This window comes from Nyctereutes procyonoides, unplaced genomic scaffold, assembly GCF_905146905.1.
Source record: "Nyctereutes procyonoides isolate TBG_1078 unplaced genomic scaffold, NYPRO_anot_genome, whole genome shotgun sequence".
Classification (NCBI taxonomy): Eukaryota; Metazoa; Chordata; class Mammalia; order Carnivora; family Canidae; genus Nyctereutes; species Nyctereutes procyonoides.
Window position 1 is genome coordinate 16943122 of NW_026575142.1, and position 27651 is coordinate 16970772.

The 27651-nt window shown below is 35.5% G+C and overlaps 1 protein-coding gene across 6 annotated transcripts in view; it reads left to right on the forward strand.

The window, feature by feature from the left end:
* FASTKD1 (FAST kinase domains 1) overlaps positions 1 to 27651 on the forward strand; it is a 50953-nt gene that overhangs the window by 9614 nt on the left and 13688 nt on the right. For 4 of the 6 annotated variants that reach the window (XM_055308410.1, XM_055308409.1, XM_055308406.1 and 1 more), the window contains exons 2-7: positions 1277 to 1792; positions 3583 to 3651; positions 17246 to 17371; positions 19327 to 19725; positions 22681 to 22791; positions 23855 to 23986. In XM_055308410.1, coding sequence (XP_055164385.1) covers positions 1458 to 1792; positions 3583 to 3651; positions 17246 to 17371; positions 19327 to 19725; positions 22681 to 22791; positions 23855 to 23986 — 1172 coding nt within the window. In that variant the 5' untranslated portion in view covers positions 1277 to 1457. Of the gene's footprint in view, positions 1 to 670; positions 1793 to 3582; positions 3652 to 17245; positions 17372 to 19326; positions 19726 to 22680; positions 22792 to 23854; positions 23987 to 27651 lie in introns of those variants that run through there. The other 2 variants (XM_055308408.1, XM_055308411.1) reach the window with 2 other exon arrangements.

Genomic DNA, 27651 nt, shown 5'->3' on the forward strand with positions numbered 1-27651 from the left:
TGGGACTCGACCCCGGGTCTCCAGGGTCACGCCCTGGGCGGAAGGCAGCGCTAAACCGCTGGGCCACCCGGGCTGCCCTATAATATAGTGTTAAAATAAATTCTCCTTTTTCATAATTATCTTTGGTTCTTAAATTGCTTCAACATGTCTTGATACATTTCTTGATTTCTTTATATTTCCTGATTGGTGCTTTAATCGTCTTGCTTATTGGTTTAAACTGACCAAAGGTCAGTAGTGACCAAATCATTTGAGTTCTTTTAGAGTACCAGAAGAAACAAGAAATTATCCTGAAAGTAGATACACTAGAAACTACCTTTTTGAAAACAAATTTTTTAAAAAAATATTTGAGAGAGAGCATGCACACAAATGGAAGGAGGAGCAGAGGGGGAGAGAGAGGGAGAGGGAAAAGAATCTTCATCAGACTGGGTAAGCCCCATGCTGGACTGGATCCCACCATCCTGAGGGGAAAAAAAAAAAAAAAAACTATGGCTCTGAATTATGACTGTTTCATGTAAAAATGTTAAGATGATATATTTATTTATTGCAAACAGTTTGACTCTTTTGTTTAAAATGATGGTTCTGAGTTTAGGATTTTTTTTTTCCCTTCTGCTTTTATGGTCAAATTTGAATATATGTATTTGTGTATATGTGTAAAATTTAACAAATTTTATTTTTTATTTATTTATTTATTTTTACTTTTTTTTTAAAAAAAGATTTTATTTATTTATTCATGAAAGACACACACACAGAGAGGCAAAGACATAGGCAGAGGGAGAAGCAGGTTCCATGTAGGGAGCCCAATGTGGGACTCGATCCCGGAACTCCAGGATCATGCTCTGAGCCAAAGGCAGACGTTCAGCCACTGAGCCACCCAGGCGTCCCTAACAAACATTTTTTAATGGAGTGCAGAAAGAAGTCCCTTTTCCTGACACTTAGTTTTGGACCAAGTTCTGCTGTTTGTTTCAGACTAAGAACAAGGTCTGAAGTTAATGCAGAAAAAAACTTGTTTCTTTAATTTGAAACAAAATTTTTTTTAAGATTTTATTTATCTATTCACGAGAGACACAGAGACAGAGACAAAGACACAGGCAGAGGGAGAAGCAGACTCCACGCAGGGAGCCTGATGTGGGACTCGATCCTGGGACCCTGGGATCACGCCCTGGGCTGAAGGCAGGCGCCAAACCACTGAGCCACCCAGGCTGCCCTAATTTGAATTTTGAATCTGATTTGGTATTAATAATATTAGCATAACCATGTTAAACCAATCTTTTTACAGAAGCTGCATGTTGGAATGGGATTTGGAGTTACCATAATGGAAGCAAAATACGTGAAGGAAAAAGTTACCTGTTTTCCAGCATATTGCATCTGACTACTAGTTGCAAATGGTTTTCTTTAGCTAAGAAAATTTGTGATGTAAATGAAAAATTACCTTTCTTTTAGACTCATTACTTGTAAATATGCTTCGCCTAAGAGCCATTTATCCATGCTCCTGGAGAGTGTTTCAATTTCGAACCTGCAGTTGTAAACCACTAATTAGCCAGATGATTAAGTGTACAGATGAAGAGCAAGTATTTGATCTTATTAAGAAAAACAAAGCCACTTTTTCAGAAAAGCAAGTGGAATGTGCATTTAATATACTTTGGCAGTTTCAACAGCAAAGAACCAGCTTTTTAAAAAATGTTGACTGTATTAGAGACTATCCCCACTTTCTTACTCTTCATAATTTAGCTACAAGTCAAATAGAATTCATGGATGATGATACCCTGGTGAATGTGTTGTACTTCATACAGCAGTAAGTAATATACTTTTAGATTTTATAGACATCATTGTAGTTTATTTTTATATTTTAATTTTCTAAAAATCTCTCTCTTTAAAATGGAAAACTCTTTTTCTGTAAACAGTATTCCTGATCATTTAATACTTTTAAGATGGTTAGAGGATAGTCTTTATGGTAACACTGTATATGTATATCAAATGTCCTGTTATGCAACCTGAATATATACAATTTTGGTTAAACATAATTCAGTAGAGCTGGGAAAACATTAAAAAAGAAAAGATTTTTCATGGTTTGCAAGGGAATCCAGCCTTCAGAAAAACTGGATTGTCTAAAGTATTTAGCAGACATATAAGAGAAAAGTAACACACAGAAGTTGTAATCTATTTCTTAGTCTCATTCATGGAAAAATAGCAGTTTTCTCACATGATTATCCAACTCATATATTGGTATAGATTTACTTCCTCAGTGTTCATGTTAACTTGGAAAATGATGAAAAAAAAAAAACTTGGAAAATGATGAATAAGACAAAATTCAACAAGTCTTTTTTGCAGAACTCTTCACAGCCCTTATATGTTAATGCATATTATGGATAGCTAAGCAAGCAGTTTCCAAATTTATTTAACCACAAAACATTGGGTTAAACACCTCACAAGACTCATGTCTGTTTAGGCAGATGGAGAAATGCTATTTGGTGAGGATTTGTCTAAAAACTATATTTCTATGTTTCCCTCCTAAGTAATATTTTAATACTGAAAGGATTTTAAGAGTAAAATATAATTTTGTTTTCAAGTTTTAAAAGCAGCATGTAGTTCAATTTTGCTTCATGACTCAACCTGAAAGTCTTTGATTTTTAGGAGACTACTAGAGTCTTAACATTATAAAGATACTATGATTGGTTAAAAGAGATTTTTATACCTACAAAATACAGTCTATGTGGTTTAGTTATATAGAAAGTATTCATTGTTAATGAAGATATACTAGAAGTGGGACTCTTATATGCTCTGGTGGTACAGAATGTATCAAAAACTATAAAATCTAAAAAAGGATCTAAAAAAGGTTGCTTCTAAGATTTATCCAAAGAAAATAATCTGAGATACATATAAAGGTTATTGTACATTGATATTCAGCCCAACGTTATTTATAATGCTGAAAAACTACAATTCTAAAAGTAGGCGAAAAAAAATAAAAGTAGGCGAGTGTTTAAGTGATATTATATTCACATAATGGAATAATATACAATGTTTAAAAATTGTTGTGAACAATGTATAGTGTCATGGGCAAATGTCCACAATATAATGTTAACTTACTGAAAAGGGTAGGATATAGGCATGTAAAAGAAATATGTGTATTTCATATGTGTGTAGAAAAGATAACTCGAATGTTATGCTCCAAATTAATGATGGTGGCAATTTATGAGTACAGACCTGTAAATCATTTTTAGTATCCTATTTAAGTTTTTCTGTATTTTACAAACTCTCTCCTATAAAAATATTTTTGTAATCAGAGCAAAGTAACCTACGTTATGTGTACTTTTAGCATAACATGTATCATTGAACATTTTCATTGTTCAGTGGAAGGCATTGAACAGATAAAAGAATGAGAGAGACATGGAATAAAATGTTGATGTTTTTATATTGTATCAAGAAAACAGAATACTGAAATGGGAATAGACCAGAGATAAGGTCTGTGTAAGAGTACAATAATTTGAGGTTCACTTTTGCAATATAACTCTTACTTGCATAATTGTTTTTAGTAATTTAAAAGCATTCATGTATGACAGATTATTTTCTCTTGGTTTTCTTGAGGTGTGCTCCTGAGGCCCATGACCTTCTGGTTGAAGCACTAGTTATAGAATCATGGAGAAGACTAGAAAGGCAAGTACTCTGGGTTCATCATTTAAGAGCACAGTTATCTTATTCAAAGTTAGCTCAGTGAAATCTTGTAGAGAAAGAATGGGGAGCTGCTGCCTACCTAATTAAGCTTCACTGAAAAAAAATGTAAACTCATTTGGGTTGAGGGTTTTTTGATTGTGTAAAGGAAAATAATGAGGAATTTATATTTTCCCTAAGAGAGAAAGGAAACTCTAATATTTGCTCTTTAAATTAACAGTGGGAGCAGTGTGCTTTTCCACATATATAATTAATTAAAATATAACTAAGGTGCAGTAACAGCTATTTGGCTTTTTGTTTTGTTTTTGTTTTTGTTTTTTTTTTTTTGAAAACATTTTATTTATTCATGAGAGACACACACAGAGAGAGAGAGAGGCAGAGACATAGGCAGAGGGAGAAGAAGCAAGCTCCTCACAGGGAGCCTGATGTGAGACTCCATCCCTGGACCTGGTATCACGCCCTGACCCAAAGGCAGATGCTCTACCACTGAGCCACCCAGGCATCCCTATTTGGCTCTTTGAATCTTCTTTTCTGGAGGATTGTACTTCAGAAAGAAAAGATTCAAGGTGCTTGGCTGACTTAGTTGGTGGAGCATGAGATTCTTGATCTTGGAGTTACGAGTTTGAGCCTATATTGGGGGTAAAGTTCACTTAACAAATTAAAAAAAGAAAGAAAAAGATTCTCTGAATGATCGGGGAGAAAAGAAGACACCAGTTTATTAGAAAGGAAAACTTTTTAACATTGTTTAGCAGTGTTTGTATACTTGTTCATCACTATTTTATGGAGAGGCAATGAATATGATCGTATGTGACTTAGAAGTTTTCAGGTATGCTGCTGTGAACAGGATTAATTCACATCTCTTTCCTGTACACAACTATATTTGCAGTATGTTGGCATAGTCAGTAATCATCTAGAAAAATGTAAAATTTGTTCAGCGTGTTCTTATAAGAAGTCTATTCTATACAAAACTGTATTATTCATACTATATAAGAATATGAGAAACTCCACTTATAAAAAAGGGGAGATAACAACAGACCTTATTTTGGAAAATCTTTAGCTATTTCTGAAAATCTATGTTAAAAAGGCTATCCCAGCATAGCCTACATCCATTATTAATGGGGTAAAACAAATGTTAGTGAAGAAAGGGAAAATCAAAGTGGGAAAAAGAAAGGAACATTTGAAAACCACAGAACAGAAAGGCGGTTCAAGATGGAAACATAGGAAGACCCTACTCATTCTACCAAGGACACACCCGAAATATACAGCTACCTATAAAACAATTGTCTCTGAAAAAAGACCCGAGGACTAGCTGAAAAACAACTCCACAAGAAATCATGGCAAGGCCACCTGGAGATAGGTGGGAGAGGCAGAGACATGCTCTTGAGATCCGCACTCCCGACTCAGTGACCCACAAAGGGAGGGATCTAACAAATACAAAGCCTATCCCTGAGGAGTGAGGAGTTTGAGCCCCACATCAGGAACCCCAGCTCTTGGGACCTGTACCAGAGAAATGAGCTCATAAATGTGTGGCTTTGGAAACTACTGGAGATGGGATGGCTGGGTGGCTCAGAGGTTGAGTGTCTGCCTTTGGCTCAGGGCGTGATCCTGGAGTCCCAGGATCGATTCTGCCTTGGGCTCCCTGCATGGAGCCTGCTTCTCCCTCTGCCTGTGTCTCTGCCTCTCTTTCTCTGTGTGTCTCTCATGAATAAATAAATAAAATATTTAAAACAAACAGAACTACCGGGGCTTGCATCAAGGAGACCCACGTGTTGTAGGAACCTGGGACTCTGCTCTTAACATGTTCACATGCAGACTTACTTGTCCTGGGACCCAGCACAAAAGTAGCAGTTTGGAAGTGCCTAAGCCATATGTGAAGGGGATTTACAGGGTAAGCTTAAAGTGCCTGCCAGAGGGACAGGGTCCATTGGAACTCTCTTGTTGCCAGAGGCACTGGTGGGCACCATTTTTGTACTCTTCTACCTTGCTCGCACCAGCACTGGCAGGTACCATTTTAGCGGTCTCCTACCTTGTAAAAGTTGTTTACCCTGCTTTTGTGTACTTCTGTGGCTCTGCCCCACCAAACGATTGGGCCAGCTTGCCCTGATCCAGTATCCCCCACAGCCCCACACTGCTAAAACTGGTAAGCAGCTTTGCCTTGGCCTGGTGCTCCTCCTTGGCCCTGCCAAATCTGGCATATATGGCAGTCCATAGAGGGAACGCCCTTTGAACACCTGCCTCTGGTGTCCAGGGAGTTTTGTGTTTCTGAGACCCATGGGACTGGACCAATCAGAGACTTCTTGACAGGCAGATATGCCCAAAGCACCACACAGATAGCAGACTGAAGTACCCTGGTCTTCCTGTGATTCCTTCAAGTTTGAAAAGATAGCTATGTTGCCTAATGTATAAGCACAAACATTGAAAGTCAAAGAAAAGTGAGAAAACAAAGGGCTATATTTTAAATGAGAGAAGATAAAACCCCTGAAAAAACCATAATGAAACAGAGATCTCAGGAGAAGAATGGATGGACATAAAACTTCAACAAAGAGATGGAAAACATAAGAAAGTACAAACAGAAGACTTGGAACTGAAGAATATAATAACTGAACTGAAAGACACACTGCAGAGGTTCAGCAGCAGACTAGGTGAACCAGAAGAACTAGTGACTGGAACCAGGGTAAAGTGGAACTCACTCAAACAGTGCAGCAAGAAAAAAAAAAAAAAAAAGTAAAGATACTGTATGAGGGCTATGGGACTACATTAAGTGGAACAGTGTTCTCATAATAGATGTTCCAGAAGGAGAAGAGAGAGAAAAAGGAACAGAACACTTATTTGAAGAAATAATATCTAAAAATTGCACTAACCTGGGGAAGGAAACAGATATTTAGATCTAGGAATCCCAGAGAGTTCCAAATAAGATGAACCCAGAAATTTATATCAAGACACATTATAATTAAAACATCAAAAGTTAAAAAGAGAGTCTTAAAAGCAGCAAGAGAAAAACAACTTTTTATGTACAAGGTAACCCCCTAAGACTCTTACCAGATTTTTCAATGTAAACTTTGAAGGCCAGAAGGGAGTGGCATGATATATTCAAAGTGCCAAAAGCAAAACACTTCCAACCAAGAATACCCTACCTGAGAAGATTATCGTTCAGAATTGAAGGAGAGGAAGTTTTCTAGACAAGCAAAAACTGAACAAGTTTACCACTACTAGAGTTAAAAGATACATGAAAGGTACTTCTTTAAGCTGAAAAGAAAGGCCAATTGGTAACAAGAAAACATATAAAGTAAAAATCTCTCTGCTAAAGGTAAATATAAAGAGTAGTGGACTGTGAAGGTTAGAAGACAAAAGTAGTAAAATTAAGTATAACGATAACAGTTAAGGGATATACTAAATAAAAAGATAAGAAATGTGACATCAAAAACATAAAATGTGGTAAGGGAAGTAAAAATGTAGAGTTTTAGAATGTATTCAGACTTAATTTCCTATCAACTTAAAATAGACTGGTATATCTATATGTAGGCTGATATATGTAAGCCAAATGGAAATCACAAAGCAAAAACATATGGTAGATATACAAAGAATCATGAAACTGAAATCCTAACACCAAAGAAAGGCATTAAATCATAAGGGAAGAGAGCAAAAGGGAAAATAAGCAGAGAAGAACAACAAAACAGCCAGAAACAGTTAAAATGACCATGAGTACATACCCATCTATAATTATTTTAAATATTAATGGACTAATGCCAACTTCTGACTCTTGTGGCCTTAGTATGCTTGTTTTCGGTATCTGGAGGCTGCACAGCAGGGTGGTGGCTCAGATGGAGAGCCAATGACAACTGTAGTGAGTACCAGTTTGGGGAGAACAAGTCTCAAGAAATTTTAGAAGATTGAAACCCTATCAAGCATCTTTTCAGACTGCAATGGTACGACAGTATAAATCAATCACAGAAAGTTGGAAAAATGACAAATATGTGGAGATTTAACAACATACCACCAGACAACCAATGGGCCAATTAAGAAATTGAAGGAAAAGTAAAAAAATCAAATTTTCCTCGGATAAATGAAAATATAGCTTTCCAAAATCTGTGGGATGCAGCAAAAGCGGTTTTAACAGGGAAGTTCATAGTGATACAGATCTACTTCAAGAAATAAGTACAATCTGAAATAAATAATCTAACTTTATTTCTAAAGGAACTAGAAAGCAAAGAGCAAATGGAAGCCCAAAGTTAGTAGAAAGAAGGCAATAACAAAGGTCAGAGAAAAAGTAAATGACAAAGAGACTAGAGAGGGTCACCTGGGTAGATCAGTTGGTTAAGTGTCCAATTCTTGATTTGATTTTAGCTCAGGTTGTGATTTGAGGGTGGTGAATTTGAGCCCCTAAGTTGGGCTCTGTTCTCAACACGGAATCTGCTTGAGATTCTTTCCCTCTCTCTCCTCTTCTGCCCCTCCTCCCCACTTGTACTTTCTCTCTTTCTCAAATTAAAAAAAGAAAATGAGACTAAGGAGACAATAGAAAAGATCAATGGGGTATGCCTTGTTGGTTCAGTTGGTTAAGCATCTGCCTTTGGGTCAAGTCATCTTGGGGTTCGAGCCCCGCATTGGGCTCTCTACTCAGTAGGGACTGTTTCTCCCTCTCCTCCTGTTCCTCCCTGCCTGCTTGTGCTTTCTGTCTCAAATAAATAAAATATTTAAAAAAGAACAGATCAATGAAATTAAGCTGGTTCTTTGAAAAAAATAAACAAAATTGATAAACTTTTAGCTATTTACTAAGAAAGAGATCTTGAATAAATGAAATCAGAGGGGCACCCAGGTGGCTCAGTGGTTGAGTGTCTGCCTTTGGCTCAGCCCGTGATTCCATGGTCTTGGGACTGAGTTCTACACAGGCTCCCCATAGGGAGCCTACTTCTCCCTCTGGCTATATCTGCCTCTTTCTGTGTCTCTCATGAATAAATAAATAAAATCTTTTTAAAAAATGAAATCAGAAATGAATGAGGGAACATTATACCTGATAACAAAATGATACAAAAGCTAATAAGATCTTGGCTGTGATGGACAATTATATACCAACAAATTGGACAACTTAGAAGAAATGGATAAATTCCTAAAAATAGACAGTCTTCCAAGCCTGATCATGAAAAAATAGAAGGTCTCAATAGACCAATTACTAGCAAGGAGATTGAATCAGTAATTTAAAAAACTCCCAACAAACAAAAGTCCAGGAACAGACAGCAGCTTTCAGTGGTGAATTTTTAAGTCTCTTGAAGACTTAACCTATTTTTCTCAAACTCTCCCAAAAAATGGAAGAGGAGAGAACACTTCCAAACTCATTTTAGAGGCTAGCATTAGTCTGAAACCAAAAGCAGACAAGGACACCATAGAAAAAGAAAATTACAAGTCAGTATATCTGATGAACATAGATATAAAAATCCTTAAAAAATTAGCAAGCCAAATTCAATAATACATTAAAAAGATCATATACCATTGTCAAGGTGATTTATTCCAAAGATGCAAGGATGGTTCAACATCCAGTAATAAATGTGATACAGCACGTTAACAAAATGGAGGATAAAAATTATATCATAATTTTAATAGATGCAGAAAAAACATTTGATGCAATTCAACATCCATTTATGATTTAAAAAATAAAAACTGTCAACAAAGTAAGTATAGAGAGAATGTCCCTCATAATAAAGTCCATAAATGACATACCCACAGCTAAGATCATATTCAGTGGTGGAAAGTTGAAAATTTTTCTTCAAGGTGATGAGTAAGACAAAGATGCCCACTCTTACCACTTTTTTTTCAGTATAGTGTTAAAAGTCCTATGCAGCACCTGGGTGCCTCAGTCAGTTAAGTGTCTGCGTTTGGCTTAGGTCTATGATTGTAGTATCCTGGGATTGAGCCCTGAATTGGGCTCCCTGCTTAGTGGGGAGGCTGCTTCTCCCTCTCCCTTGATTGCTATCCAGTCTTGTGAACTCATGTGTATATGCTCTCTCTCTTTCTCCCTCCCTTCTTCTCAATTTCTCTCAAATAAATGAATAAATAAAATCTTAAAAAAAAGACAGTCCTAGCCAGAGCAATTAAGCAAAGAAGAAATAAAAGACATCCAAAATGAAAAGGAAGAAGTAAAGAAGTAAAACTCATCATTTGCAGATGACATGATTTTTATATATAGAAAACCCTAAAGACTCCGCCAAAAACCCGTGAGAACTAATAAACTAATTCAGTGAAATTACAGGATACAAAGTCAATATATTAAAAATCTATTGTGCTTTTATACACTAAGAATAAACAATTAGAAGGAATAGGACAATCCCATAGTAAGAGAACAGTCCCATTTCTAATTGCTTTGAAAAGAATTAAATATCTAGGAATAAATTTAAACAATGAAGTGAAAGACCTGTAAACTGAAAACTAAGACATTGGTGAAAGAAATCAAAGAGGACATAAACAAATTGAAAAATATTCATGGCCATGGATTGTAAGAATTTATATTATTAAAATGTCCATATTACCCAAAGCAACCTATAGATTCAGTGCAGCTCTATCAAAATTCCAGTGGGGTTTTTCACAGAAATAGAACAATCCTAATACTTGTATGGCACCACAAAAAGTCTCTAATAGCCAAAACAGTCTCGAGAGCAGAGAAAGCATCAAGCTCCCTAATTTCAAAGCATATTAGAAGGCTATAGTAATTAGAACAGTATGTTATTGGCATTAAAAACGAACACAGAGGGACGCCTGAGTGGCTCAGCAGTTGAGTGTCTGCCTTTGGCTCAGGAGATGATCCCAGAGTCCCAGGATTGAGTCCCACATCGGGCTCCTTGCATGGAGCCTACGTCTCCCTCTGCCTGGTCTCTGCTTCTCTCTCTGTATCTCTCATGAATAAATAAATAAAATCTTAAAAAAAAAAGAATTTCTTAAAAAACAAAACAAAACAAAAAAAAAAACCACACAGATCAATGGAGCAGCGTAGAAAGCCCAGAAATAAACTTGTAAACATATGGTCAATTAACTTATGACAAAGGTGGCAAGAATATACAATGGGGAAAGAACAGTCTCTTCAGTAAATAGTGCTGGGAAAACTGAATTAGCCACATGCAAAAGAATGAAACTGGACCACTATCTTACACCATGCACAAAAGTAAACTCCACTCAAGTGGACTAAACCACTTGAACATAAGACCAGAAGGCATAAAACTCCTAAAAGAAAACATAGGCAGTAAACTTGAAATTACTTGTAGTGATATTTTCTTTGGATCTGACTCCAAGGGCAATCAATGGCAACAAAAACAAAGTAAACCAAGGAGACTACATTAAACTAAAAACATTTTGAACAGTGAAGAAAATCATCACCAAAATAAAAGCAGCCTACTGAATGGGAGAAGATGTTTGCAAATCATGTATCTGAATAGAGGTTAATAATCCAAAATATATAGAGAACACCTACAGCTAAATAACAATAACAATCTGATTAAAATATGAGTAGGGGACTTGAATAAATATTTTTCCAAATAAGACATACAGATGGCCAATGGGGCATGAAAACATGCTCAACATCACTAATAATCAGAAATGCAAATCAAAACCACTATGAGTTATCATCTCACTACTGTCAGAAGGGCAATTATCAAAAGGACAGGAAGTAGCAAGTGTTGGTGAGGATTTGGGGAAAAGGGAATCCTCTTGCACTGTTAGTGGGAATGTAAATTAGTACACTGTTATGGAAAACATGGAGTTTCCATCATAATTAAAAATAGAACTACCATAGGATCCAATAAGTCCACTTCTGCATGTTTATCTAGAGAAAATAATAATACCAATCAAAGGATATATGCACCTTTATGTTCATTGCAGCATTATTTACAATATTTAAGACATGGAAACAGCCAAAGTGTACACTGATGGATGAATGGTTAAAGAAGATGTGGGAGAAATATATATTTATGAATATAAGCCCCCCAAAAGAATGAAATCTTGCTATTTGTAAACACATGGATAGACCTTGTAGATATTAGGCCAAGTGAAATGAATCAGACAAAGACAAATACATGATATCATTTATATATGGGACTCTAAAAACAAATGAGCAAACAACAAAACATAAATGTAGAGAATAGATTGGTGGTTGCCAGAGGGGAGGGGAATTGGAGGATAGGCAAAATGGGAGAAGGTGGGCAGGAGATATGAACTTCCAGTCACAAAATAAATTTAAGTTGGGGTTCTAATGTACAGCATCATGACCATAGTCGATATTATGTTACGTATTATGTAATTTTATATGGTGACAGGAGGAAACTAGACTTACTGGGGTAATCATTTCACAGTCTATATAAATATCAATTCATCATTTTGCATACCTGAAACTAATGCAATGTTATATGCCAATTATACTTTGATAAAAAATAAAATAAAAACCATGGAACACAAAGAGAACAAAGTCATGGAGGTTAAATAACTTGATACTAAATAATGAATGGGTGAACCAAGAAGTCAAACAAGAAATCAAAAATCATATGTAAACAAATGAAAATAAAAAAAAAAACCAAGTTGCCAAAATCTTTGAGATGCAGCAAAAATGATTCTAAGAGGGAAGTTTATAGTAATACAAGGCTACATCAAGAAATAAGAAAAATCTCAGATAAACAACCTAACCTTACACCTGAAGGAGCTCTAAAAAGAACAAACAAAACGCAAATGGAACAAAAGGAAGGAAATTATGAAGATTAGAGTAGAAATAAATGATATAGAAACTAAAAATATGCAATAGAACATACCAATGAAACCAGAAGCTGGTTCTTTGAAAAGATCAACAAAATTGATAAACCTCTACTCAGACTTATCAGAGAGAGAGGGAGGGAACCTAGATAAACAAAATTACTAATGAAAGAGAAGAAATAACCAATAGCACAGGGGGCTCCTGGGTGGCTCAGTCTCTTAAATGTTCTACTCTTGATTTCGGCTCAGGTCATAATCTGAGGTTCTGGGATTGAGCCCTGCATCAGACTCCACAGTTAGTAGGGAGTCTGTTTAGGATTCTTTCTCTCCTCCCCTGCCCTGCTCATGCTCTCTCTAAAATAAATAAAATCTTTAAAAGAACAACCAACACCACAGAAATAGAAACAATTTTAACAAGATTATGAAAGCCTACATGCCAACCAATTAGACAACTTAGAAGATGTGGATAAATTCTTAGAAACATATAGCCTACCAAAACTAAAGCAGGAGGGAATAGAAAATTTGAACAGACTGATTACCAGAAATGAAACTGAATCAGTAATCAAAAAACTCCAAAATATCAGAGTCCAGGACCAAATGGCTTCATAGGAGGATTCTACCAAATATTTAAAGAAGAATTAATACCTATTTTTCTCAAACTCTTCCAAAAAAATAGAAGAGGAAGGAAAACTTCCAAATTCATTCTCTTAGGCCAATATCACTTTGATACCAAATCAGATAAAGACCCCACAGAAAAAGAAACACAGGCCAATATCTCTCATGTGTATAGATGCGGAAATTCTCAGTGAAATATTAGCAAACCAAATTCAACAATACATTAAAAAAATCATACATCACGATCAAGTGGAATTTATTCCTGGGATGCAAGGGTGATTTAATATTCACAAAATAATCAGTGTGATACATCACATCAATAAAAGAAAGGACATCACTATAAAAAATAAATAAAAGGAAGGATAAAAGTCAAATAATCATTTCATTAAATGCAGAAAAAGCACTTGACAAAGTACAACATCCAGTCATGATAAAAACCCTCTGCAAATTAGGCCTAGAGGAACATAGTCCAACATAACAAAGACCTTATATCAAAAACCCGCAGTCAACATCATACTTAGTGGTGAAAAACAGACCTTTGCCCTTAAGGTCATGAATAAGACAATACTTTTACTCAACATAGTACTAGAAGTTTGAGACACAGCAATTAGACAACATAAAGAAATAAAAGACATCCAAATTGTAAGGAACAAGGCAAACTCTCAGAATTTGCAGATAACATGATACTATGTATAGAAAACCTTAAAGACTCCACCAAAAAACTACTAGAACTGATAAAGGAATCAAATAAAGTTGCAGGATACAAAATCAATGTGCAGAAACCTATTGCCTTCCTATACACTAATAATAAAGCACTTGCAAGTAAAATTAAGAAAACAACCTCATTGGCACCTGGGTGGCTCCGTGGTTGAGTGTCTGCCTTTGGTTCGGGTATTGGTCCCAGAGTCCTGGGATTGGGTCCCATATCGGGCTCCCCATGAAGAACCTGCTTCTCCTCTGCCTGTGTCTCTGCCTTTCTGTCTCTCATGAATAAATAAATAAAATCTTAAAAATAAAGTCCCATTTACAATTGCACCAAAACCAATAAAATATCGAGGAATAAATTTAACCAAAGAGGTGAAAGACTTGTACTCTGAGAAAACTACAAAACACTGATGAAGGAAATTCAAGATGATGGAGAGAAACAGATGTTCCATGCTCGTGGTTTGGAAGAATGAATATTCTTAAAATGTCTATCCTACCTAAAGTAATCAACAGAGTTCATGCAATTCCTATCAAAACCAACAGCATTTTTCACAGAACTGGAACAAACAATCCTAAAATTTGTATGGACCTACAAAAGACCTCTGATAGCTAGCTAAAGCAATCTTGAAAAAGGAAAACAAAACTGGGTTTATCCCAATTTCAGATTTCAAGTTATATTATAAAGCAATGGCAATTAAAACTGTGGTACTGGCATAAGACTAGATGCTTAGGTCAATGGAATAGAACAGAAAACCCAAAAATAAACCCACCAATTATATGGTCAATTAATCTTTGAGAAAGGAGGAATGAATATCAAATGGGCAAAAGACAGTCTCTTCAACAAGTGGAGTTTTAAATGCAAAAGAATGAAATTGGACCACTTTCTTTTTCTTTCACCATATACCAAAGTAAACTCAAAATGGATTAAAGACCAAAATGTGAGACCTGAAACCATATAAATCTTTGAAGGAGCACAGGCAGTACTTTATCTGACATTACCTGTAGCAACATTTTTATAGATACAGCTCCTGAGGCAAGGGATATCAAAGCAAAAATAAACTATTTGGGACTACATCAGAATAAAAAGCTTCTGCATAGCAAAAGAAACAATCAACAAAACTAAAAGGCAACTTACTGAATGGGAGAAGATATTTTTAAATGACCTTTCCGATAAAGGGTTAGTATCCAACATAGATAAAAACTGAAATAACTGAACACTCCAAAACAAACAATCTAATTAAAAATGGGTAGAAGACATGAACAGACATTTCTCCAAAGAAGACATCCAGATGGCCAACAGACACATGGAAATCATCAGGGAAATGCAAGTAAAACTACAATGAATTATCACCTGTCGAAATGGCTAAAATCAACAACACAAAAAACAAATGTTGGTGAGGATGTGCAGGAAAAGGAACCCTCTCGTGCTGTTGGTGGAAATGTAAACTGGTGCAGCCACTGTGGAAAACAGTATGAAGTTTCCTCAGAAAGTTAAAAATAGGGATCCCTGGGTGGCGCAGTGGTTTGGCGCCTGCCTTTGGCCCAGGGCGCGATCCTGGAGACCCGGGATCGAATCCCACGTCAGGCTCCCGGTGCATGGAGCCTGCTTCTCCCTCTGCCTGTGTCTCTGCCTCTCTCTCTCTCTGTATGACTATCGTAAATAAAAAAAACAGAAAAAAAAGAGTTAAAAATAGAACCACTCTGTGATCCAGTAATGGCACCACTGGGTATTTACCCCCAAAATACAAAAACATTAATTCAAAGGGATATGTGCACTCTGATATTTATAGCAGCATTATTTAATAATAGCCAAACTATGGAAGCAGCCAAGTGTCCATCAATAGATGAATGGCTAAAGAAGATATAGTAAATTTATGCAATGGAATATTATACAGTTATAAAAAAATAATGAGATCTTACCACTTGTAACAACATGGATGGAGCTAGAGAGTATAATGCTAAATGCAGTGACAAGTGCCTCCCCTCCGCCCCCCGCCAAAAAAACACAGACCAACTCTCCTAAACCAAGTAGAAACCTAGGGTAAGAAAGGAAAGGATTGACTTAACATACAGAAGAAGCCACAGGATATTTATCTGTAGACAGGAGCAGACTCATCACTGGTGATTATTATCCCATCTTATGCCCTTTTAGGATACTGATTAAAGCATAAACCATGTTAAATTCTTAAAATTTTAGTTATATGTGGGCAAGCTCTGTGGGCCTTTGTTATATGGGCTGGATTAAACAGGATCAACAAGTTCTATGGGCTGAGAAAGTCTACATTCATTTACTAAGTTGTGATTTCAGAAGTCTCATGACCTCAACCCATCTGTCTTTTCATCTCCATTTTTTGCATTCTCTTTAACTATCTTTTATTGAAAATAGGGAGAATAATCTTATATCTTTTGTGAGCAGTCCAAACTACTGGGCTTTTGGGTTAAATTTGGTCATTGTTGACAATAACTCAAATTTTTAAAATTTTTCATTAAAGCTTCATACGACCCAGAGATCATGACCAGAATCAAAGGCATAATATAATAGTTAAGCATACTCCGTGATCCACCCAGGCACCCCTATCCAATGTACTTTTGATAGATATTTAGGTTGTTTGCAGTTTTTTTGCCATTAACTTACTGTGCTGTGCATAACTTCCTTTTGCTTGTCTTAGTGAATTCAGAGAAAGTAATCAACAGATTTCATGCAATTCCTCACCCCAAGAGTCTTTTAAAATCTATGACAATTCTCCTTCCCTCTTTTTGTCTTGCCATTTACTTGTTGAAGAAATGGGATCAGGGATCCCTGGGTGGCGCAGCGGTTTAGCGCCTGCCTTTGGCCCAGGGCGCGATCCTGGAGACCCGGGATCGAATCCCACGTCGGGCTCCCGGTGCATGGAGCCTGCTTCTCCCTCTGCCTGTGTCTCTGCCTCTCTCTCTCTCTCACTGTGTGCCTATCATAAATAAATAAAAATTAAAAAAAAAAAAAAAGAAATGGGATCATTTTTCCTACAGAAAAATTCTGGAGTTTTTCACAGACTAGTTGTAGTAGTTGATTGTTTTGTTGATGTATAACCTTCTGTTGAAATTGATCTGTCACCTCAAAAAATTGATAAATGATTTAAATAATTTCAAGTGATTTTTCCCTTTAAAAAAATCTTAGTAGCATCTGACTTTATAATTGTTAGCATAATTACTTTTATAACAATAAAAAAAATAAACATTTTAGAAACATTTCCTTTTAAATCAGTAATATGGGCAGTCCCGGTGGCTCAGCGGTTTAGTGCCATCTTCAGCCCGGGCTGTGATCCTGGAGACTGGGGATCAAGTCCCACGTCGGGCTCCCTGCATGGAGCCTGCTTCTCTCTCTGCCTGTGTCTCTGCCTTTCTCTCTCTCTCATGAATAAATAAATAAAATCTAAAAAAAAAAATAAATTAGTAATATATTAGCAGTGTATTAATATTTTTATTGCTTTTTTATAACTGTTTATTGTATTTTAAGTGGAAGTAAATAATAATAATCTTTGTATATTTCCTTTAATAGGTTTGATATTAATGTGCTGTCAAAATTTTCCTCTTGCCTAGCAAATCAACATTTATATTACAGTCCATTAATGGGAAAAATAGCTGATATTGTACATAGGAACCTGGAAACCATAGACGATTTAAGGTAAATGTATTTAGGTAAATATATGGTAGAGAGATTCTGGGCTTTGGATGCACACACACTTAGATATGCCACTTCCTATGTAGCTTTAATCTCTTGAAACTTTAGTGTCCTTATCTATAATACAGTACTATAGAATCTACTTCGCAATGTTGCTGTGGGAATTAGAAAGTATATAAAGTAGAACATGACGTTGTTGAGATCTGTGGAATATTTGAGATTTTACTTTACTTGCAAGGTAGTTAGTTTCCTGCCCCCAATGACCTTATTTAACTTTAATTACCTTCTTAAATACCCTATCTCCAAATACAGTCATATTGAAGACTAGGATTTTAATATATGGGGTTTAGCTGGGATACATTTCAGTCTGTACCATACATCAGTGTTCATAGCAGCATTAGTCATAAGAGTCAAAAGGTAGAAATAACCTAAATGTCCATTGAAAGATGAATGGACAATCAAAATGTGGTATATGCCTACAATGGGATATTATGCAGTGGTAAAATAGAAGGAAATTCTGACACATGCTACAACATAGATGACATTATGCCAAGTGAAATAAACTAAACACAAAAGGACAAATACTGTATGATTCCACATAAATGACTTCCCAGAGTAGTCAAATTCATGAAAACAGAAAGTAGAATGGTTATTGCTAGGGGCTGACGGGGTAAAGAATTGAGGGTTAAATGTTTAAATGGGTAAAAAGTTTTAGTTTGAGAGGATGGGAAAGATTTGCAGGTGGATAGTGGTAACCTTTGCACAATAATGTGAATATACTTAATACCACTGAACTGTACACTTAAAAATGTTTAAAATGGTAAATTTATGTTATATATATTTTCACATACATAACCGCAAAGTACCTTGGAAAAGCAGAGATAATAAAAATCAGTGTAAATTTTTTTAACTTTAAAAAATTATAGACCCTTTGAGAATCTAATAAAATCTTTGGACATTCCCCTACTCTAAACTGCAATTAAAAATATACATACAACTAAAAAAAAAATTTCAGTGTGGTTTATGGTTAAATGAAATAGCAATGTTAAGTCACTAATTAATCCTGCTTAATATTAACATGAAACATTTGAGTAGAGAAATCAAAATATTGTACAACTGGGTTTTTAAAATATATTTATTTTATTGGAGAGATTGAAGAAATTTGGAAACAAAAATAAATGCAGTCTCTCTATCCTAATGGATGTAATAGTTTTATATTTACATTTTTACGTCTTTTCTGTAGATGTTTTATAATTATCATCCATGAACATTTGTTACATGTCTTTTCCATTTTGCATTCCTCATTCATTATGGGTGCATTCTTGTATTTGTAGTTTTCTGATTTTTGTATTATGTAAAACCTGTGTTTTGAAAGCAGGGACCTCACCCTTGTAATTTTGATGTCTCCCTCAATGCTTGGAAGAATGATTTATGTTCCTTAAAAGTTTTTTTTTTTTTAGTGAAGAAATATTAATGCTACCTTATGTTCAGTACTGTCATATATTACTAGCATGAGACATTAAAACATATGAAGTCATTTATTAATGAGCAATAGTTTGCCAAGATTTTTATTAGTAAGTTACAGATATACAGAGAAAGGAATAACAAAGTGCAGTCTACTGCCAAAAATATGAAGTGAGACTTTTAATATTGCATTCATGGGCTATTGGTCCAAAGTGATTTCTGAATGATAATTTTTTCCTTCAAGGCAGTTATCTATATAATGATATGTTATACATACTTAATAAAAGATATTAGTATAATTTTTTTTTTAGTCTAAAGGTATTTGATTACTAGGAGATCTGCATTCAAGTCCAGTAAGAATATTTAGGGAAAAATTTTGTGGTATAAGGCCCATAATATTTTAACTAGTTCTTTTACATATTTAATCATTTAGTCTTAGAATTGTTCTTTATTCTTAAATAATGTGAAAATCTTTGCATCTTTTTCCTTTTTAGATCCTTGTCTGTATTGATGGTCAGCATATCTTCTTTAACATCACAACGATTTCAACAACAGTTAGTGAACAAAACAGAACATCTTTTTGATACCATAGATTCTTCCCAGGTTAACGTTGCAAGAAGAATAGTACAGTTTCTTCGAAATATTAAATATAGTTATTACCCACTATTAGAAAGGTGCAATAAAGTGTTTTTAAGCAATATGAACCACCTTGATTTGGACTCCATCAGTAAAATACTTAGTCTGTACCACTCTCTGCAGTTTCATAGTTTTGAATTTGTTAAAATGGCTAAAAAGAGGCTAACTGAAATGATTCCTCTGTTTGATCACCCTGATGGCATTGTAAAACTTTTTGTAGCATTGGGACCCATGGCAGGACCTGAAGAAAAGAAACAGTAAGTTAGCTAAAAATGCTTTACTTTTCTTATTCTTTTCTTATTTTCTGGAAGGCACAAATATCACCCCATGTAGCCCTGGAAGAGAGAATAATCTCTTATGTCTACTTCTTGATTATTTCTCTGATTGTTATCAGTTACATCTCAAATGCTTGGTCTACTGTTAAATTCTCAGAAAAAGCCAATAACTCCATGGTGGTGGCCAACACAAGAAAGGATGAGGCAGATGGATATTCTCTGGAGAATACCCAAGTGTGTGTTTTTATTCTCTCTTCCTGCTGGGCCATATGATTGACTCTACACATAGATATAAGACTTTCCCACCCCCAGTTAGAGGGTATAGAATATTTAGAATTATAATAGTCCTAACAATGGACCATTCTATCCTGTGTTGTCCTCAAGTTTGTTATCAAAGGCATTTCTTAAGTATCTTAGTAAATGTGCTCTTCTCAGGTTGGAGTGAATTTCATCTGTTTCCTATCTTTTAAAAATTTCCAGTTTTTCCAGATATTGATATAGATAGAACTGTTTGGGATATAAATATGGGCAAACATTAATTTTTTTTCATTTGTTTTTACTGAAATTCGATTTGCCAATATACAATATAACACCCAGTGCTCATCCCATCAAGTGCCCTCCTCAGTGCCCGTCACCCAGTTACCCCAAGCCCCTGCCCACCTCCCCTTCTGCAACCCTTTGTTCATTTCCCAGAGTTAGGAGTCTCTTGTGGTTTGTTTCCCTCTCTGATTTTTCCCACTCAGTTCCCCTCCTTTCCCTTAAAATCCCTTTCACTATTTCTTATATTCCCCATATGAGTGAAACCATATGATGATTGTCCTACTCCAATTGACTTACTTCACTCAGCATAATACCCTCCAGTTCCACCCACGTCGAAGCAAATGGTGGGTATTCGACTTTTCTGATGGCTGAGTAATATTCCATTATGTACATAGACCACATCTTCTTTATATCCATTCATCTATCGAAGGACATCGTGGCTCCTTCCACAGTTTGGCTGTTGTGGACATTGCTGCTATGAACATTGGGGTGCAGGTGTTCCAGTGTTTCACTGCATCTGTATCTTTGGGATAAATACCCAGTAGTGCAATTCCTGGGTCTAGGGTAGTTCTATTTTTAACTTCTTGAGGAACCTCCACACTGTTTTCCAGAGTGGCTGAACCAGTTTGCATTTCCACCAAGAGTGTAAGAGGGTTCCCCCTTCTCCACATCCTCTCCAACATTTACTGTTTCCTGTCTTGTTAATTTTCGCCATACCATTTCGGTATGACGTGGCATCTCACTGTGGTTTTGATTTGTAGTTCCCTATGGCAAGTGATGCAGAGCATTTTGTCATGTGCCTGTTGGCCATGTGTAGTCTGCCTTGGTGAAATTTCTGTTCGTGTCTTCTGGGAAAAGATTAAATTAATAAATGATTACTAGGTATGAGGAAAGAGATAATTATGATACTGGATTTAGTTATGCAGGGATTCCAGGAATTGGATAATAGAGGTATCTACATCATTACTCTGTTAGCAAAAGATTCGTGGAGAGTTTTATTTTTAAGGGTCCTTTGAATTATATGAAGACATTTAAGGATACGTTTTAAGAGACTATCAAGATGGGAACAAGAGGGCAGCCCGGGTGGCTCAGCGGTGTAGCGCCGCCTTCAGCCCAGGGCGTGATCCTGGAGTCCCGGGATCGAGTCCCACGTCGGGCTCCCTGCATGGAGCCTGCTTCTCCCTCTGCCTGTGTCTCTGCCTCTCTCTCTCTCTCTCTGTCTGTCACGAATAAATAAAATCTTAAAAAAAAAAGTTGGGGATAAGATAATTACTTAAAAAGCTTTTATTGGAGGGTTTTTTTTTTTTTTTTTTTGTCACCAAGTACTACTGATATCTCATGTGCTAAAGCAGTACAAAAGTTGAATTTCACTGAGTCCTTGCCTTTATGGAATTTAAATTCCAATTGGGAAGATAGAAATGTATACATAATTAAAAAGTTTAAATATCATGACGTTGGAATACATTATGCATAAGTACTCAAATTAGTGATACAGTAGGAAAAGGAGAGAAAAATGTGAACATAAATGGCTAGGGAAAGCTTTGAGTAGAAGCTGGATTTGAAATGTTTGATAAGGTTAATGAAAAGGATGGTGTAGAAATATCTAGTATGAATAGAGAATTTATCCTGTTACCTTCAGATTTCATGTTTTGGGCTAGCCTTCTAAATTATTCTAAGGGGGCACCTGGATGGCCATTTAAGCATCTGCCTTTGGCTGACGTCATGATCCTGGGGGGTCCTGGGATCGAACTCCTGCTCTGCAGGGAGCCTGTTTCTCCCTCTCTGCTGCTTGTGTGCTCTCTCTCTCTCAAATAAAATCTTTTTTTAAAAATAAATTATTCTAGAAGATACAGTTATATAAGATACCCGTATTAGTGTACTACTTTGGATGGTTTCAAAATGGATCATCTTTGTAAATTTATAGTGTTTCAGCAAGTATTTAGTAGATAAGGTTTGTTAATATGGAGATATATTGACTTCCTGATTAGATCTTAATTTAGGATAATTGGAATATTGTTTGACTGTCAGTTTTTAGTTCTTTAGCTCTGTAGTACTGAATAATTTCACTAAATCATTGTATTTTATAAATATTAGAACTTTATCTTATTTGAACATCAATTAAAAAATATTTGTCTATATTTTGTAAGAGACAATTTAAGATGAGATTGTAGTGAAGCCTTAATTCCTTTGATGAAAACAATATATTTTCTTTATTCAATCATACTTATATTATCCCCTATTATATGGGGAGAAAATTTATACTGCATATTGAATTCAGTTTTTGTTTGTATTTCTTTTCTATTCATTACCTAATAACTGTTATTTAAAAATAAAAAAAACTGTTTATAAGCTAATCATTATGTTTTTCAACATAACAATATTTTTCTTTACTTCTAGACTTAAATCAACTATATTATTGATGTCAGAGGAGCTAACCAGCCAGCAAGCCCTAGCAGTGATGAGTGCAATGGAAGAGATGGAAAGCAGAAATTCACATCTGATTAAAAAGTAGTCTTTCCTGAAATTAATGGTGTTACATTTAGTTGTCATTCATAAGTAACTACTTTCTTTGAGGATACATTATTTTTTTCTATAATCAGTTTTGAAGAAATAAGGAATTAACACTTAAGGCATTATTATCTAAATAGTTTTTTTTTTAAATAGAGATTTTTAAATTGTTTATAGCATTTTTTGTTTCATTTGCTGCTTTTGTTATTTTCAAAGTGTTTTTTTTTTTTTAAGATTTTATTTATTCATGAAAGACACAGAGAGAGAAGCAGAGACACAGGCAGAGGGAGAAGCAGGCTCCATGCAGGGAGCCCAACGTGGGATTCGATCCTGGGTCCCCAGGATCAGGCCCTGGGCTGAAGGCGGCGCTAAACCGCTGCGCCACCCAGGGATCCCATGCTTTTGTTATTTTCAAGTAGAGCATTATGATGCTAGAAAAATGGAGAGCATCTATATGAACTTGAATTGTTTCACACCACAGTTATTACCTTGAAATCATACTGCCATATATTGTCTTTTTTAATATGAAGTTTAAGAAGAAAAAAATGTGTAGTTCAGATTATATATACTTAATGTTTTATTGTATGTTCCTTTTTAAAGTATTCCTTCCACCCTGTTTCTTCCAATGTACTCCCTCTTAGCATTTCTTACTGCTTTTAATCAGTTCTATTAAAGGGCCAGTGTATTAAGGAAGAAAATTAAATCAGTTTTGCTAATTGTTAATAACTCTTGGTAAAGATTTCTTTGTGGGGAAGATATGGAATTTGATGGCTGTTCTGTGAGTTTTTTTATTTAGAAAAGTGAAACTATGCTTTTCTCTCCTCTTACTATTAATAACTAAATATTATTTCATTCACACTTCATTGATAGCTCTTATACCATTCTATCTTAATTGTTTACATTTCTATCAGCATCTTGAGACAGCTCTTCAAAAACAGAAAATGCTATTTCAATCATTGCTGTTTCTCCAGCACAGAACATGTCTGGCATGAAAGAGCTCCTCAGTAAATATTTAATAAATGAATGAATGAATTGATTATAATACATGTTTTATCCTTTTTAGAATCGCTTCAATTCTGCATAAACATTTGGATGACTATAAACCATTCGAGTTATTGAAGATAACTCAAACATTGATTTTTCTACATTTTCAAAGTAAAGAGCTTTTTGTGAAACTCAGAGAATTACTGCTTAGGTAAGATTGAATCAAAGTGTTTGTTTTATAATCTCGACTCAATGATTGTTTTGTTTGGTTATGTAGAGAGTTGTTGGAACTTTTGGAGGCAGAATTAAGTGGCTTATTATTTAAAATGTTAACACATTTATCTCTCCCCGTGCCCATTCTGTCAGTGCTCAGGCCTGGTATATTCTGAAATGAAGCTAGTAGGGTAATGAGTTCCCCGGGGCATGAATAACAGTAAAAGCCAAGGCATTTTCCTTTCCTGCAGAAATACAATAACTATGAAAAGATTGGAGCTGCCCAGCAAGACAAAACTCCGTTTGGGAGCACTCACACTTAGGGGCCTTCAGTCTGCTTACTTGCCTGTTTTAAGGCATGTAGATTGTTTCAAAGCAGATTACATTTTTTAATTTGTAATTTTTAAAATAAGATATCTAAGAGTAATGTTACTGAAAAGGTATTTTATCTATGTAATTTAACGTTTTCTGTTTTTCTGTGGATATAACATTCATATTTTTTTAAAAAGATTTTATATATTTATTCATGAGAGACACACAGAGAGAGAGAGACAGAGACACAGGCAGAGGGAGAAGCAGACTCCATGCAGGAAGCCCAATGTGGGACTCGATCCCGGGACTCCAGGATCAGGCCCTGGGCTGAAGGCAGGTGCTAAACTACTGAGCCACCCAGGGATCTCCTCAAGTAGACTTTATTTTTATTTTTTTAAAGATTTTATTTATTTATTCATAGAGACACAGAGAGAGAGGGGGGCAGAGGCACAGGCAGAAGCAGGCTCCATGCAGGGAGCCCGACGTGGGACTCGATCCAGGGTCCCCAGGATCACACCCCAGGCCGCAGGTGATGCCAAACCGCTGCACCACCGGGGCTGCCCTCAAGTAGACTTTAGAAGGAACACAGTCTAATTATACTATTCACATAACTATTCCTATGTGTAGCTCTTGAAACCATCCAGGGAACAGAGAATTCATATACTAGAATAATGTGGGCTTATTATTATTATTTTACCATATTGAAATGTAATCTACACAAAATATACCTACCTCCTCATCCCCCAGGTTAGCTACCAGGCCTAGTTCCAACTGCATGGATTAGTTTTGTCTGTTTTGTGTGTGACTTCTTTTGCTCAACAGTTACATTCATGAGATTTATCCATATTTTTGCTGTATTGTATTCTCTTTGTAAGGATATAACAAAAATACTTTTATTCACTCTATTGTTGATGAATATTTTACTTATTTCTAGTTTTTGGCTACTATGAGTAGTTGTGTTCTGAATATCCTCATACATGTCTTTTAATAAATATATGTATGCATTTCTATAGATATTTACCAAGGAGTATAATTGTTGGTTCATAGGTTATACCTATGTTCATCATCAGTAGATCTTGATCAGGAACATTACATTGATACAAGTGAACCAGCATTCCATAACAATTTCTGAGTATCATGCCTCTTGAAGCATTTTCTGCCTCCTGATTCTCTTTGTAAACTATTTTTGAATTGTTTTTCAAATCCTTACAAAATTGTCTGTATACTCTTTGCCCCATGAGTTATAGATCTGTGCATCTCCTGTAGTGACTACATAGGTATAGCATTTCTAAAAAGATCCTTATGTAAGATATGTTCCATTTTAAAAATTAAATCTGACTGAACCTGTACTTTAAAAAGAAAAAAAAAAAAAAACAACGGTTTTCTAGAGGAGTTGTACCAGGTTATATTCCCAGCAGCAGAATGTGGGCTGATCATTCCTGTTGCTCCACATCCCTGCCAACACTTCACGTATTTTTATTTTCTAAATTTAGCCATACTGTGGTGCTATTGTAAGTAAAGACACATGCACATGTAAGTTTTAGAATTTGAGGAAGTGTTTCTAGGAAAAACATCAAGTGGAGGTTGGAGAGATTGTATCTGTTGGGGGTTTATTTTTAGACAAGTATGGCAAGGTTGGCAAATATTGAGAGTTCTATCCCCTAGATCAGTTCTGCAAATAGATGCAGCTTTGGGGGCTTTCTTTATATAAAAGTCTATATTTATCTTTTTGTGGTTATAAGAATAAAATATGCATTTAGTCCTAATTGGGTACCTACTTTGTGTCAGGCAGTGGACCAAATATTATATAAAAATCATTTTGAAAATTTTGGAGAATAAAAAAAGAAAGTATAAAAAAGAAAATAAAAATCATTCCTAAACTCATTCATCCACTGGCAGTGGTTTGGTTTATTTACTTGTGATATATTCTTAACTTACACGTGTGTGCATAAATGTTTTTTTCTCTCCTAGTTGAGAATACAGTTTTGTAGCTTTTTTCCGCACTTACCCTTACCCACTTAGCATTTTTGCACATCATTTAGCACTATTTGTAAATCTTTTTAATGACTAGGTAATACCCATATAACTGTACCATAATTCATTTAAGTGTTTCCTAATTGAACATTTAGTTTTCAAATTTTAGCCATGTAAAAATATGATACATAACACAGATCTTTGTTAGCATTTTATTTTTCTTTGTAATACTGTGTATTTTTAAAAAAATTTTGTAATTAAAGTATAGTTGCCATTTGCTCACATTTTAGATTATTTTCTTAGTCTAGTTTCCTAGACAGGAATTGACCATATCAAATGAAGTAATTACTTTTTAAGTTTTTGCTCACATTGTCTATTATGATTGTTTAATATGCTAATGTAATATTTTAAAAAGTAACTCAACAACTTTGTTTTTTTTTTTTTTTTTTAATTTTTTTTATTTATTTATGATAGGCACACAGTGAGAGAGAGAGAGGCAGAGACACAGGCAGAGGGAGAAACAGGCTCCATGCACCGGGAGCCTGACGTGGGATTCGATCCCGGGTCTCCAGGATCGCGCCCTGGGCCAAAGGCAGGCGCCAAACCGCTGCGCCACCCAGGGATCCCAACAACTTTGTTTTAATATAGATTTGATTTTTTCTCCTGGTACTTCTAAACCAAAAGATTCGTTAAAAGCTTCCAGTTTTTTATTTGTAATTTAACAACTGCTGTCCTGGTGGCCAGACTCTTACTTTGGGGATGGGACTGTTACCATGAGAATTTGGGAAAGAGGAATGAAAAGCGTTACTCAGTGATCACTGTATGGCAGGGCCTGTACTATGTCAAACCAGCTCCTAACTGGTCATAGCAAACAGCCCAAAATCTGTCTCCAGCAAAAGCACTGGAAATATTGTTCTGACCCTGATCTTTGCTTTGGTTACCCTGACTGTGGTTTCATTTTTGGTTTTGGGATTTGTATTTTTTTTTATAGAATTCTTTTTTTTTTTAAATTTTAAAGATTTTATGTATTTATTCATGAGAGAGGCAGAGACAGAGTCAGAGGGATAAGTAGGCTCCCTACAGAGAGCCTGATGCTGGTCTCAATCCCAGGACCCCAGGATCACACCCTGAGCCAAAGGCAGACGCTCAACCACTGTGCTACCCAGATGTCCCTATGGTTTCATTTTTGCATAAAATATTTGAGATGTGCCTTAGAAAATCTCCAGACTTTTTTTAGTAACCCTTTGTGGAACAGTCATCTTTGAATTTAACTCTTCTTAAACTAACTTGTATTTTAAACCTACTATACCTGCTAATTACAATAATGGTTATTATTCAAACTTTATTTTTTGTTTTGTTGCTGATTTATTAATTTTG